At 42.3% G+C, this 15,301-nt stretch overlaps 1 protein-coding gene across 10 annotated transcripts in view; it reads right to left on the bottom strand.

The window, feature by feature from the left end:
- Nucleotides 1-1,889: 1,889 nt before the first annotated feature.
- ARHGEF3 (Rho guanine nucleotide exchange factor 3) overlaps nucleotides 1,890-15,301 on the bottom strand; it is an 87,549-nt gene continuing 74,137 nt past the window's right edge. For 8 of the 10 annotated variants that reach the window (XM_065075773.1, XM_065075772.1, XM_065075774.1 and 5 more), the window contains 9 exons: nucleotides 14,356-14,463; nucleotides 11,235-11,405; nucleotides 8,959-9,021; nucleotides 8,522-8,618; nucleotides 8,344-8,420; nucleotides 7,333-7,590; nucleotides 6,192-6,362; nucleotides 5,075-5,261; nucleotides 1,890-4,148 (listed from right to left, as the gene is read on the bottom strand). In XM_065075773.1, coding sequence (XP_064931845.1) covers nucleotides 3,802-4,148; nucleotides 5,075-5,261; nucleotides 6,192-6,362; nucleotides 7,333-7,590; nucleotides 8,344-8,420; nucleotides 8,522-8,618; nucleotides 8,959-9,021; nucleotides 11,235-11,405; nucleotides 14,356-14,463 — 1,479 coding nt within the window. In that variant the 3' untranslated portion in view covers nucleotides 1,890-3,801. Of the gene's footprint in view, nucleotides 4,149-5,074; nucleotides 5,262-6,191; nucleotides 6,363-7,332; nucleotides 7,591-8,343; nucleotides 8,421-8,521; nucleotides 8,619-8,958; nucleotides 9,022-11,234; nucleotides 11,406-14,355; nucleotides 14,464-15,244; nucleotides 15,281-15,301 lie in introns of those variants that run through there. The other 2 variants (XM_065075777.1, XM_065075779.1) reach the window with 2 other exon arrangements.

Here is a 15,301-nt window from a genome sequence, read left to right as displayed (position 1 = left end):
GTGAAAATCTGAAAACGCCTACTTGTATTTTAAAAAATACTTTCATTTTATATTTTTAAAAACATTTAATAGCTTAAAATAGTTTAAATTGTAATGTAATTGAATCGGCTTCATAAATAATTATTTCCAGTAGATGGCAGCATCAAGCTGTAGAACAGATTGCAGTATTTAAAATATATTTAAAATATTCATGAGTGGGCATTAACCATGGAAGAACTGTCCATTCTGGAACTGGAACCCCCTATTTAAAGGAAATAAATCTTCTTCTTTGGTGTCACCATAAACCATCAACTTTTTCAGTAAGAGCGACCCATTAACTGGCTGGTTTACAGTTCTGATGTATCCTTCGAGCTCCAGAAATGTCTGTGACCCCTGCAGAACGTGTGTGCCTAAGGCAGCGCCCCTGGCTCAGCTGAGTCATCCCAAATAGGACTCACTGCTGAGAAATACTTTCTATGCCTTAAAATCCAACTTCAAGCTGACCCTTTGCCAGATTCTGGCCATCGCTTCCCCGGCACTGAGCTGCCCGGATGTCAACCCACGCGCTGCTGGTGTGGAGCAGACCTTGGTGTGGAGGGGACGTCTCCATCCGCGCGTCGTGCTGCACAGCACGTCTAGGGAACCAAAGACCACAGAGAGTTACATCTCCCTTGGTGACCTCAGACCAGTTCAGACTTCAAAGGGCTTTCTCTTTACTTACCTTTCTCAGTCAAGACAATGTGTTTTTACCTTTATTACTTCTGCTTCATCAGATTTTTCCACAAGCCGAGACTACACTGACTGTCCTTAGAGGAACAAAAGTGCAAACAGGTTGCTAGGATTTGCCAAAAAGGTACAAAACTGCCCCAAGATCCTGCTGACTTGTCACTTGTCACTCTCCCGGACTACAAGACCCAGGGCACTGACGCCTGATTTGCAGGAGGTTTTTACACACCCCACCTGTTCTCCTTCTCCTTCTTGCCAGGGCACCGAGAGCGCCTGTGAGACGGCAGCGACCCGAGATCCCTCGGACGCACCGTGACCCCGCTGTGCGCTCTGGTTAGAGCAGGCGCCGCACACGCAGTGCCCCTTGGGCTGGGCAATGAGAATCTTCTGCAAGGCCCACGTCAAGGGGGCTCCACTCCCTTCTGCGGACACCAGCATTACTCACCGTCATCATCACTCCCGCATATTTACTTCTATTACTTTTCCTCTTAACTTCGCATCCATAATTCCACATTTTACCCACCCTTTGTGGTACATTTTATCGTCCGCCCCCACCCCCAAAGTCAATCTTCCATAAGCAGCGGCATTTTAAGAGTGCTAGAATCGAAACAACCTAACCAAATCCAGAATTATGTTAGCAATCTTAAACTGGAAGGCTTATTCCTTAAGATGACTTGAAAATAAAAACCATTATTAAGCTTTATTAGACCAAATCGGTAGCTAAGTGCATGTCAACTACAAAGCAAAGCTGAAAGGTGCCCTGCCGCATGTTGGACGTGATGCTAAACGAGATGCTAAAGGATAGTAAACAAATGTAAGTTATTCTGCTGAGATTCACTGGCTGCTTGGTGCCTTTTTACATGCCCCAAAATTAATCTTCTCAGTGTTTTGGAATAATATAGATTGGGTAGAGGTGAGACCCACAAGCAACCAGGAAGGAGAAACTGATGGCAGCATGTTAATTTTTTGTTCCACCTACGTAGTCAATTGGTTCTATATAAAACTTTGGGGGTGGTGCTGAATCGAGTGCAGTGACTTGTTTCTTCATTATTATTTTGTATCTAGCAAATCAAATCCAAATTTGTAGCGCTTCCATGAGAACCAAAACAAGAGCGCTGCTCACGTATGTTAAGCATCACTTTGTAATCTCCTTGCACAAACCACCAAACCAAACCAAAATCAAAATGGTTTAATGTAATTTATTTGAAATGCTTCCAGAAATGTTTTAAGGCTATTATTAAAAAAAAAAAAAAAGGCCAATACACACATTCATTCTTTCTTATCTTCCTGAACACCTGACATGCTCATTTTGCTGAATGGGTTTTACGAACACGGTCACCACCTAACCTGCCTTCCTGTCCCTTTTGTTCTGCACACTTTCCCCTTCTCCCATCTTCACTGCCAGACTCGCTCAGCTCTAGAAGTGAAGCAGTTGAAATAAATTACAAAGCCTGAAACAGAAGAGAAAATTGAGTTTTTTGAAAAACTATAAATATAGAAATATGTTCTAGAGGGTAAAAATGGCATTTCTTTAAAAAACAAAAATAGCTTCGTTTTCTATTGTTTATCACCTTGTCACACTGATCTCTGTAATGCGCATCAGCATATATACATGTACGATACCTGACATCTACTGTTTTCTGTAAACTTGTAGAACACGAGAAAATGGTTTTGGCAATAACAGCAGTTTTTCTACTCCTGTTGGTACGAGAACTGTGCACAGGTTATCACGGATCATTTCAACTCTTTAATTTATCATTTTCATAGCTCGCCATACGGCACTGCCATTATTTCTCATACTAAGAAATCAAATATTACCCAGGGGTTCCTGATGTACCAGGATGCGGAGTGGTTTAGACTGCATTTCAGTGACCCATTGCTCCTCATCATCATGAGATTAAACCAGCCACTAGCAAACACAGTAACATTTCCAATTACAGCAGGAGATAAAATGCAATAAAACCTTTTAAAACAAAACTCAAGAAAAAGATAAAGGATGTAATACATCCTAAAGGACAAGCAGTTCCCTTTTTGTTTAAGCTTTCTCTACATAATCCCATAGGGTATTTGTAGAGCACCATTTATACAAAATTGTCAGTTTAAAAACCAACTACATGTAATTGTAAACAGACATTTACAGAACATGCAATGTTTTAACGTTAGTTTAGTGGTGTTTAAAACCAACAGTGGAGGTCAGTGGAGTGCAAAATGCTGAAGAGGGCCTATTCACAAGCAGAAGCTTTTTCCCATTCTTATCCTGTTTGGGATTTAAAAAAAAATAAAATATATATATATGTATACATATATATGGCACTGAAAGCAAACTACCAGCTTATTTACAATACCCAGTATTCTCAGCATTTCACTGAATTCAGTGCTGGCTGTGGAGGTGGGTTTGGTTTGGGTGTTTTCAGTTGACTCTTTTTAGCATTACATACTCTGATTAACAACCCATAGCACTATGCTGCCCGCTTGAACTGGCCCGACTGTAAGAAGTTTGGCTGCTGAATCTTAGCACAATGCTTCATTTTGAAAAATGAATCCCTAAAGAGTTGCTGGTTACAGGGCCCGCTGGTCCTAGTTCTCGCTGATTTAATACCCCAGGAGTTCAGACGGGTTATTGCAATATGTTTTTCTTTTTTCCACAAAACTATTTCTTCCTTCCATGCCTTTATGACAAACTAGGATCTTGATACCCACCCTGAAACTCCATGTTAAGTCCACATCTTCAACTGCCCCATTAAAGAGCAAATAAAGTACTTCAAAAATTATGAAGAGATTCTTTATGTAATGCACATATAAACAGTAGTTTAGAGATTCTTTTTACAGCAGGACATTGAGAATAACTGGTCAAGTACCTCGTTCATCCACCTTAGATGTTTATGGAACATAATCACAGGACATGAGTTGCAAGAGATTCCAGCTTATACAGATGGGCAGTTACAGTTCTACGTTCATGGGTACGAACACAAGGAGGCTGCACTGACACCGTCACAAAAAATATCTCCAAAGTGCTTCTCCAAATGGTTCTGTGTCTGGAATGCAAATACTGCACAGGTAAGAGACAGATTTTCTTCCACAACTGTTGAGTTTTTGTCAAACGTTGGTTTCTATTTGTTTCTCATTTCCACAAGAGTTTGTCTGCTCCATGCGCTCGCAGTCGGCGCCGACCTCGCTGGTGTCCATGCTCCAGTCGGACTCGCAGTCCGAGTGCTCCATCTGCTCCAGCGCCGTTTCTGCGGGCGCAGCTCTGCTGCCGTCTGCCGACAAAAGAAAAGGCGTTTCCACGCTCGGCGCGCCAGCCGTGCCCGCACACAAAGCCTTCTCTTTGGCCTGGCGGATACAGTTGAGCCACTGCTGTTTGCTGAAGGAGTCATTGGCTTGGAGGGAGTGCGACTGGCTTTGAGACCCGTTCTTGAGGCTGACTCTGAAGAAGTTTTTGACTGAAAGAAACAATACACATCAAAACACTGAATGCTTTGGCTGAATGGTTTTTATAATAAATGAGTATATAAAAATAACAGAATCTGCAGAATCTCTGACTTGTGTTTTCCTGTCAACAGCATGTCAGCCCAGAGGGAAGAGTCAAGGTATTTCCTTGCTTTGTGGGGCAGGAACACAGAACACCACAAACCCTTCTAATAATTTCTGATTGCTGAATTAAACAATGTTGGTTCTGCTGTGCATGAACTCCCCATAAAGCTCCAGTGAACAAGCAGGATCAAGGCTGCCCCCGCACGCCAGCGCCTCTGCTCCTGCTCCTCTGCAAAACACATTTCCAGAACCTTCACTCAATTCTTGCGTTGTCTCTGCCATTCACTTCACAAAGAAGCGAACACATACAAAACCCCCTCAACGTTTTCACAAGACAGGTGAGATTCAAGCACCCTTGTAATAGAAACAAGCATCTTTATAATACGCTTTAAGAGCAGGACATTAACTCTTACGCCCTGATATTAATAGGAATAGCTGCAGTCTTACTGCTGAGCACTACGTTAATTATCTGTCAGCTGAAAGACTTAGTTATGGAACAGCAAGCAATGTTTCCCTCATATGAGAAAAGCCATACCAGCTAAGGCTTTTCTTAAGATTTCAAAATACACTTGCTTATCATTTTGTGCTTTTGCTACTGTATTCTACATATTCTCCTCAATTCAGTACAGAGAAATCCCTTTATCAATATAGTGAACTTTGAGGAAAGATCTAAACTAAGCAAGTTGCAATCTAATAAAGCAGTCTGCAATAAAAATCAGGATGCTGGATGTGGACAAGGTGGAGTTTAGAGAGAACACCCTGACGCCTCACTGGCAGGCATGCGAAGGTTCTAGTGAGCCTACGGCAGCAGATAAGCAGCAAAGCGCAGCCGTACTTCTCTCGTTGTTGCTGAAGGCGCCGCGGATGGAGCCGCCCAGCCGCACCTCCCCGTCCTGCAGCTCCTCCAGCAGCAGGTCGCGCACGGGCAGCGGCGGCCGGTACAGCTGGTAGCAGAGCTGCTCGCCCTGCGCCACCGCCCGCGTCAGCACCAGCACCTCCTCAAACAGGAACACGTGCAGCTTCTGCGAAAGGGCCAGCAATAACAACGCGTTACTCCTCTGGTAGAACACCATTAAACAGAAGTTATTTAAACTCTAGTACTGCATATCCTTCTGTTTTCAACAGCTGGAATAAATAAGGATTTCTCTCTTCCCTCTATTTCAAAGTCCTATGGCTCGACAGCAAATGAGTATGTCTTAGTATCCATCCTCCTACTGCCTGCAGAAACATGCTACAGAAAAGTGCTCCCCATGCTGAAAGATGCATTTTGAATCCTGATTACTTACTTTGTTTTTTACCAAAACTTCCTTTAGTTCAGTTAATGAGAAAAAGTTCTTTTTTCATTGTTTGTCCACTCAAAATTTCATGTTGTTTCTATTTAATCTTAGGAAAAAAGAAATCCAAGAATGACTGGTTTCTCTTCTGTTTCCATCTACTAACCTGCACGGTTTGGGGGCTTTTTGACAACAGAAAGCTCGGTTTGTGACACCAACAGCGCAGACCCTGGAATTCACAGCATCAAATACCAGATTTCTCTGGTCAATAAATTAACTTTGACTTCAACAACTAATCAAGTGAAACATTCTGAATACCCACAGCTTTTGACAGACTTAAAATTGGTTAGTACATTTTGTGGGTCATTATAAACATTACATTATAAACATTATGTTTTTTCTTTCCTTTTTTAGATTTTCCTGCAAGTTTTATTGAAATCTATCAGATTTACAACCTGGCCGGGATATTGTGAGGTCTCCTTAAGAGACAGAGACACATACACATTTACTATCTCCATATAGAGATATTTGACTGCCAACAAAAAATATGCATGTTATATATAACAGTAAATATTGATCAACTCCATATTTCTGGGAGGGTGTGCATACCCACAGCTCTTTCAGCCGTCATGCAAAACGAAGGTATCTTTAATTTATGGGTAAATATTTATTTCTTACCACTCCTCGGTTGTTCTTCAGTTCACCGTGACAGCACAAAACTCGTGAATTGTCAATCAGTGCATCTCTCTGTCCTTCTTCCAGGTAAATCAGCCTCTCTTTGTAATACTGGCACTCGGATTCACCTGTCTTCACGTTGATCTCAGCCACTATGCCCTGAATTATATTTATCTACAGAAAAATAAGGAAAACACATGAACTTTCATTAGACCAATATTCACAGCTATCGCCCAATAATTTGGGCTGTATCTACAAAAAAATACATTTTAATTCACAGTATATTTTTCATTGATGTTTTGCAGACCAGGCCGTTAGAGTATTAATACTAGCAACAGAATTAAGCAGACTACAGTGTACAAAGACACTTCGGTTTGTCTTTATCATTGTCTCTGGCAATGGCTTAAAATCTGATATTTGCCTCTTTATATCAAGCCCAAATAGACAGAATTAAGGTATTTAAAAGCAGAAGGATACTGATGATCTTTATTTATTTATTATTTTAGAAGTCTGTTTCAAACAACTACAATAAACTCATTTACTCACAGATACACATTTGCATGTGTGCAAATATTATTGGATTATATATGTGTATGTATATGGAAAAGAACAGAAATCTTAGAAGCCCTTCAAAACATCTGAATCAGGTCCCTTTCTATTAATAAGGATGTTTAAAGCTTTGGATTTATCCCTCTGGTTTTACCTCAAAACGTGCAATACTATTCTGAAGAACAACCAGAATGAAGGCAAACCAGCACCATTCCCACGGTGAGAATGAATCCAGATTCAGAGGCTATGCCAGGGAATAAATCTCATCTAAGTGACCTAAAACCTGAACAGGAACCTCCACATTACCCAACTTAGATTAGAAAGGAAAATTACACTGAAAGGTAAATATAAAACGGACAAGGATCAGACAGGAGCTCTGGAAAACACTTCCCATCCTCCCCTTTTTTTTGTTGTTGTTTTGCTATCAAAATCAGATTTAATTGCAGATTTAATTTGGGCTAGGTATTTCATGTATTAGTTTGGGCTGTTAGTATCAGTACTAGCATTTCCATATTTTATGTAGTGCCCCTTGATTCATTAATAAGCTGAAAGTGCTATAATCTCCCAAAAAATCCCAAAGCCAAGAGTAACTCACAGCTTCTTCCAGGTGCTGCTGATCCAGGTGATCGTTTGGTGTGTGTCTCAAAATCTCTCGGAGCAGTAACGGGTATTTAACCAAACGGCTTCTCGGGATGTCAAGGAAATTCCAGAGGTCCAGTTTGCGACTGAAAGGCGACTCCAAGCAGCGCTGCAGGAAATCCTGCACTCGGTGGTCTTGCTTCTTGTGATCCAACAACGCCTTGGCTGCCACTTGGTTGCTGCAGTAGCTGTCGTAGGAGTTCAGGCACGGGAGCTGAGGAAAGGAAGAAATTACTGGAAGTCATTCAGGATGTCAGAACTCATGCCGGGAATCTTTTAGCTGGAGGTTCATCCACAATTTCTTGATGATGTTTCCAACATTTATAAGGTTCACAAGGGTCCTCTGAGCACCTCGTTCATTACTTAAACCATCGGCAAGCACAAGCTTATCCCTCAGTTTCTAGAGATCACCAACATTATTCCAAAGCATTAAAAATACCCATGACAAGCCTGAGCGCTACTCAGTGCAGACAACAGTTGAACACAGAAGTCTGATTTTAGTTATGAATGGAAATAAAAGCCGAGGAATGAGCAACCCCAGATCTGGCTTTCTTAGATAAGCGAACTTCTGTAGTCAAACTTCTATATTGACCTCCAGAACCACGACCAAACTGACAGAACTGTGCCTCAAATCTGAAAAAACACCCCTAGCTTATATGTAGATTAGATCAACATATCCATTTAGAAAGCCTGCTGTGCTAACACACAATATGTGTCAAGTCTTCAACAAAAGAAATTAGACTCACACATATTTGGATCAAGAGAAGTTCACTGGTGTTCAAACCCACCAGAAAACACGCATTTAACATCACTTTATGCAAAAAGAAAAAAACAGAGATGCTAGTAGTTGCCTTACCTTTTTAAAAATACCTCAATAATATTATTTTTGACATGGAAATTGCCTGATAAAAACTATATTTGCAGCTCCAAAGTAAAGTCCCCAAATGAATTAAAATCTCTGACTTACCCAGCCCACAAGGATATGGCCAACATGTTCTGTTGATCCATCAGGCTTCCTGACTTCTTGAAGTCGCCTAAGAAGATCTGGATCCCGATTAAAAAAGAAGAGAAACTTCACTTACTGAACCAGATGACGACAAATCTCTGTGCAATACTAACGCAGACAAAGATTATTTGAGTTTTACCTTCATGTAGAGGAATCAGAGAGTCCAGCGTTCCAAAAATTTGGTTCAACTCTTGCTCTGTCATTATGGAAAGTTTAAGCATGGGGTCATGATAAGCCTGAAATGAAAAAAGGGAGCTCTGTAGTTACTATAGCACTGATGGCTGATAAATTAGTGAGAGCATTTACAGCTCCCTCTAAGTAAAAACTGACCAATTGCTGAGAATATTTAAAGTTTCATAATGATATCTTAAACCATCCATTTAATATTTTTTAAAAATGAAAACAGCACATTCGAGTGTTTCAGAAAGAATAGGAAAACAGAAATCTTTTGGGTTTTTTCCCCCCTTACTGTCTTGGCAATTATAAAAAACAAGGATTATTTTAAAAGTGACACGAACCAATGCAAACTCTTTGTCGTTTTTCTCAAAAGAGGTTTTTTTTAGAAAAAAAACATACCTTCTTTGCTAACTTCAGATCTTCTATCAAGTCTTCTTCTCCCTGGGAAAGTTCAAAGATAGCCTGGAAAAAGAGACACAAATATTCTAAAATATCTTTATTTAATCTCTCCTCGACTTGTGAGTTGACGTCACATTCTGAACAGCTGTTTTTACCCCATGGAGCAGAGTTTCTCTGCTAAATCTAATGGCAGGAAGAGGCCGGTTGAATCTGGCAGGTCAACCAACGGTCAGCCAGGTCAACCAGGGGCTGGTGCCGCATCCCGAGGTTGCCACACTGGAGCACTGGGCCCGTGCGAGCCCATGAAGCTCAACCAGGCCGAGCACAAGGTCCTGCACGTGGGTCGGGGCAATCCCAAAGACAAATGCAAAGTGGGCGGAGGATGGAGTGACAGCAGCCCTGAGGAGAAGGACCTGGGGGTTCTGGCTGACGAGAAGCTCAACACGATCTGGCAACGGGCACTTGCAGCCAGAAACCAGCCGTGTCCTGGGTGCACCAGGAGCAAGGCCAGCAGGTCCAGAGAGGTGATTCTGCACCCAGCTCCGGGACCCACAAGGTAAGAAGAACATGGAGCTGCTGGAGCAGCTCTGCTGGGAGAATGGGCTGAGGACTGGGCTGTTGAGCTGGAGAAGAGAAGCTCCGGGAGACCTCACAGGCTCCAGTACCTAAAGGGACCTACAGGAAAGCTGGAGAGGGAGTTTTCACAAGGGCATGTAGTGAGAGGACAAGGAGCAATGGCTTTGAATGGAAAGAGAAGAGATTTAAACTTCATATAAGGAAGAAATTCTTCCCTAGGAGCGTGGTGAGAGCCTGGCCCAGGTTGGCCAGAGAGGGGGTGGATGAACCATCCCTGGAGACATCCCAGGCCAGGCTGGACGGGGCTCTGAGCACCCTGAGCTGGTGAAGATGTCCCTGCTCATGGCAGGGGGGGCACTGGGGGAGCTTTAAGATTGTTTCCAACCCAACCCATTCTCTGATTCTAAATAAAGGCTTTATTTCATGCAGAATCACATGCAGTATACTTTAAAAGACAGCTATATCAAATTGTTCATAAAATGCTTATCTGAAAAAAGCCACAGAATTAATTTATTTCAAACAGACGTGTTTCCAGATGGGGAAGTTCTCTTTGCTGTGATATTTTGACTCACCTTAACCATTTATACAACCATTTGCATAGGAGTTTACTGTGTTCCATTTTAAGCCATGCAGTGGTAGAAGCTCTACACGGCCTAATGAGTGAAGGACAGATCTTCAAAACATATCTTTAGTACTGAGCACTTTTAGTCTGGTACAGGTTCATGCGTTTGTTATGAAGACTGAGCTCTACTTACCTGGCAGATATTCTGTTGGGGGCTGCAGAATGAGAACCAATATAAAGCACAACTCCCAGGCAAAATTTCCTGGAATACAGCTCATTTCCCTGGGCTCTAGAACGGTCCTGAGTCCTGCCCCGAGGCAGCAATGACTGTCAGGCCATGCAAACAGCTTCTACAGTTCATTTTCCAATAAGCTGCCTTTGAAGTTCTCAATTCTAAAAGTTATTTCCTAAGAATTCTTGCACAATGTCAAAAGCTGCACAAGAAATGCTTGATGTTCCTGTTGTTTGATTTACGACTCGGCCCCTGAAGCATTCTCAGAGAGATTGTTACAAAGCTTGTTGATACTGCTGGAAATTTCTGTAGAGGCAAAACCAAACCCCTGATTCCACGGGAGCTCTGTCACTGGCTGTAACATGAACTATTTAGAATTTGTCATGTACGACACATTAAAACAACAGATGTACTCTTTTGTGCTTTGCAAGATACCTCTTTTGATCAATATTTCATCTTTCTAGCACTGAAAACTTCCTCAAAGGGAAGGGAAATGATTGTGCAGTTCTGTGCACGCGTCTCCCTCGATGAGCACCTGTTCCTGAAATAGCATGTTCTTCTGTCCTCACTAAAACAGCACAACGAACCAGCAGAGTACCAACCAGCACTACAGAAATGGTCATACGGAACAAGTACACATGTGCAGCAAATCACAACACATCTTAGTAACTTCACATTTATTCAGGAACTATGATGAGCTGATTTTTTAAAATAATACGTTCATCTAATACCACTTGAATTGTAAAGACTAGGGGTGAAATTCTGCTTCTAGTGGAGTTGGTGATGTTCCGTTTAACTTCAGCAAAGCTTCAAGCATTACCCCAATGCCCAGCAGCACTCCTCAATTCTGGGCTTGAAAAACGACTTTTGAACATGGCATTTCTAGTAAAAAACCAAAAAAGATACCTCTTGCCGCTTGATTTCTTTGGAGGTCAGCATGGGATTGACGCAAACGTCGAAGGTCTCGCTCCACAGTTTGCTGTCTCTGCGCTTGGTGTGAGCAGGGGCCACGTTCCGGGCCCACGGCCGCGGGCTGAACAGGTCGGGGCGACTGTCGCTGCGGAAACTGATGGAACGCTGCAAAGCCAGACAAGAACGGGCTTCAGTGCTACAACACTTTGGCAGTACACGGGTTTTTAACACATCTTTATGGAAGGGCAGTGTTTCCATTCCTGCAGCAAACTATTGCCATGGCCTGTTCAACACGTTTAAAACACGATCCAATGCATCCATATACCACGCAACAAAAATGAACTACAGGGGTAAGGGCAGAATGGTACAACACACCAACACAGCTGAGCAAACACAAAGTTTCAGTTCAGTAAAAAGACAGGAATTATTCATGCATTACATACGTCTGCCTCATTAGACCTCTAACACTTACCAATTTAGAATTAATGCAAATTTTAGAGACCAAACTAGTACAAATGATTTTTTTGGTTCACTTTGGAAGCAAGATTCAGTTGTTACACAGGAACTCTGCACAACCTGGCAGCTGAACTCACTGCGTGTATCAGCTCAAGCCAATGGAATTGCTGGGGTTGGTTTATTTTTTGGGGTGGGATTGTTCCAAGATGTCTGTACTGAGAAACAACAGGTTCTGCCTCAAGGGTAGCAGATGAAAAGGTGCATTACATCAAAACTGTATTAATGGTTGTCAGAAAGAGGGTTCATGAAGTGAGATTGCCCATCAACACCTTTCCTCGTTCCCTAACAAGTGTCTTGCTACCTGATGGCAATACTGGGGTTTTTTGGGAAACTGTCAGAATCATGAAAGATTTGATGGGTAGAATCATTCCAGATCTGTCCATAAGCAGGATCAAGTAACTAGTGCTAGAATGCTCTGAGCAAACTGGTTTTGATACATGGAGAAACCATTTCAACTGGCACCATCCTGCCTCGTCAGAGGTGCAATGAGATCAAGAAACTCATTCACACAGAAAGGTGTGAAATGGGTATCTGGTTGAAAAGAGAGGAATGATCACATTACTTTTCAGGAAAAGATACGTTCATATTCAGATTAGAATGTCTATGTCAATATTCACATTTTAATGTTTATGACAAGCAACAAGCCAGATTCTTTTCACACCACCGGCTCCTAATTATTTCTTAGCACTTGAAGAAAGGCATTAAAGAGTCAGTGCTGGCAGATCCAAACTGGAAATACCAGCGCTGGGTTCTGCTGGTGTAGAATCACTACCAGTGATTCTGGAGCCGCCGAGCTCTGGTGACGTGTACCAGCATCTCTGTGTCTATCACGTGCTCTGCTCCTAAACTTCAATAAGAACAAGTCCAATTTTAAGTGAGGCTTGAGAGTTCTATTTGCGTGTAGACGCTTTGAAAGAGTTCAGGCTACAGATGCATACTTTATGCTCTCATTGTTTTATTTTGAAAATATTCCCTTCTTGCTTCCTTATAATTAGAGGCTTCTTTTTGAGGTCTTACCTCTGAAATGCCTCAAGCATTTCACATTGTCAAAATACTCCACATTTTTGTTGTCATTTAAAACATGCCTTACATAACACAATCATCGTTCAATTGCCTTGGGGAGGAATATTTAAAACAAAACAAATCCTCTTCATTTCCAGGTGGAAAGCCACATATGCAGAGTACACTATACGAACAGAGCAAGACAGAAATGCTTGCAACAGCAGGACTTGCAGCAAAGCCACTGTTTGCTCTCCTATTTTTGTGAAAATTTGCCCTGAAACACATTTATGTAGTGCTCACCTTGGGAAGCTGCTACTACATCCATGAAAAGACAGTTTGCTTTGGATGGTGTAAATCAAACTTCATTAAATACGCTGTTGTGCTGGACCACCCAGTCCCAGGGCAGCGGCTCCCGCAGGACGGCGCGGGTACGGAGATGAAGCGCCGTCCTCACAAGTAGTTCAGCCAAAAATGAATTCACTTTGCACACCCCTCACAACTGGAACTAACGTAAGGCCTTTCTGCTTTCTAGAAAACCACCACCACAGAATAATAGAGTTCTTTCCCACAACTTTATTTGTCGTAAGACTCCCAAGCTCTAAGGTGGTACTTCTTGCCTCCTTAACAGACAGCTTCAGGAATAATGCTCCAATTAAGTGAATTTTGATCAACTAACATTTTTAATACATTCAAGGTATTTTTCTATTTCCTCTCAACAAAGCAATTAGGCTTGTTAAATAATTTTCTTTAGATGTCATACACGCCTCCTTCCAGGCCAGACCCACCAGTACCGCAGCTCCCGGCTGGTCACACTCGTGATGACCATTAGGAGTGGAACACACAAATGTTGGGTGTCTGAAGACACAAATCCTTTATAAATTAAAGTTCCATTAGTCTCTAAGTATGTTAAATGTTATGCACCTCCTCTATAATATAGAAATTGAAATTATAAAATTATTTAATTTCTAAACTGCATTTCAAATCTGCTTGACCTGTGTTGATTTTCATCATTGGCTTTGGAAAATGACCTTTGTTTCCAATTGTTCACAAACTCTTTTGTTTAGGCAGGGTCAAAGGTCACTCCACAGAAGGAAATTCAGCAGTCCTATATGACTAACGATACCAAAAATAACATTTCCAAAGAAACCAACCAAAACTAATAGAACGTGTCATGGAAAATTCTGTTCATCCAAAAGCAATCGTAATCCTATAGTAGAACAACTTTTATATGCTATAGGTGCAATAGTTTTTTACTGGTTATGAAAACCCACCAGTCATCTGGCTGGAGGAGTGGTGTTTGAGGGGAGAGCCCTAAGTCGAGTGGTTCTGCAGGGGGAAGTTGCCTGGACCTGTCGCGGGGTGTGTGTGCACATGTGCAGCTCACACTCCCATGCTGGCCTGAGAGGTTGGGAATGCATATGTGTTCTGGCTGCGCCACAGCTGGGTGCAGCGCCACAGCTGGGTGCAGCGCCACAGCTGGGTGCAGCGCCACAGCCGGGTGCAGCGCCACAGCTGGGTGCAGCGCCACAGCTGGGTGCAGCGCCACAGCTGGGTGCAGCGCCACAGCCGGGTGCAGCGCCACGTTTACGGGGATTACCTGGAGCGTCTGGCTGAAGCGCTTCAGCGGGGTGGCCCGGACCGGGGGGATGAGACTCGCCAGGGAGGTGACTCTGGAGAGCGGCTTGACCCGTTTGGTGCTGGGCTCCTGGAGGGGGAGCACAGGGGAATGGAAAAAAACCAAGGGGAGTGTGAGCATCAGCACATAAACATCGCTGCCAGTTCTGCTGATCGTCCTAAGAAAGCATTTGTAAAAAGAGAGTTTGTAAGCCTGGTGTATAATTAGGGCAGGAGATAAACAACAGCAGTTTCACGCGGTGACAGTGACAGGTTACTCTTGGCTGGTACATATAGAACCTGGGAACAGCTAAAAAATGCAACGATGGAGAAGCTGACATGGTGGGAGCAGATAACAGGGAAAGGTAAAGAAAGACAAAGTCAGTTAATGATATTAACGCAAAGGAGAAATCTCAGCAGTGCTCTGCAGCTAACACGTTATCAGAGTCTGTCACCGAAAGGAATGCTGCCAAATACAACCGACCCCATTTGTTTCTTTGCCTCTGGCGCTATCAGCGTGTGACTCTATTCACCTAAATGTATTTAATTCCAGAAAATATCATTGAGATAGAAATCTCTAACTGCAATTGTCCTTTGAGTGCATGTTCCTAGGGAAATACTGATCTATACAGGCAAACACACTAATAACATGTTTCCATATATTTATTTTTCGCATAAAATAGAAAGGAAAATGGAAGAAACATAAAGCACTAACTTAAATGTTTTTCTTTCCATATATACTTTTAACAGTGCTTATAGTAATGCATAACCACGTCAATATAAAATGCTGATTGTCCTGCAGATTTAAAGAAGTTAACAGAAATTGTAACACAAGAAAAGTGATTGTAAATACATAAAAATAGAACAGTTACCCTTGGCTTCCTAACCTCCATTTGACATTTAATGGGTCTTGAACAGCACATGCAAAA

Source organism: Columba livia, chromosome 10 (assembly GCF_036013475.1).
Source record: "Columba livia isolate bColLiv1 breed racing homer chromosome 10, bColLiv1.pat.W.v2, whole genome shotgun sequence".
NCBI lineage: Eukaryota > Metazoa > Chordata > Aves > Columbiformes > Columbidae > Columba > Columba livia.
This window is presented reverse-complemented; position numbering and strand designations above follow the sequence as displayed.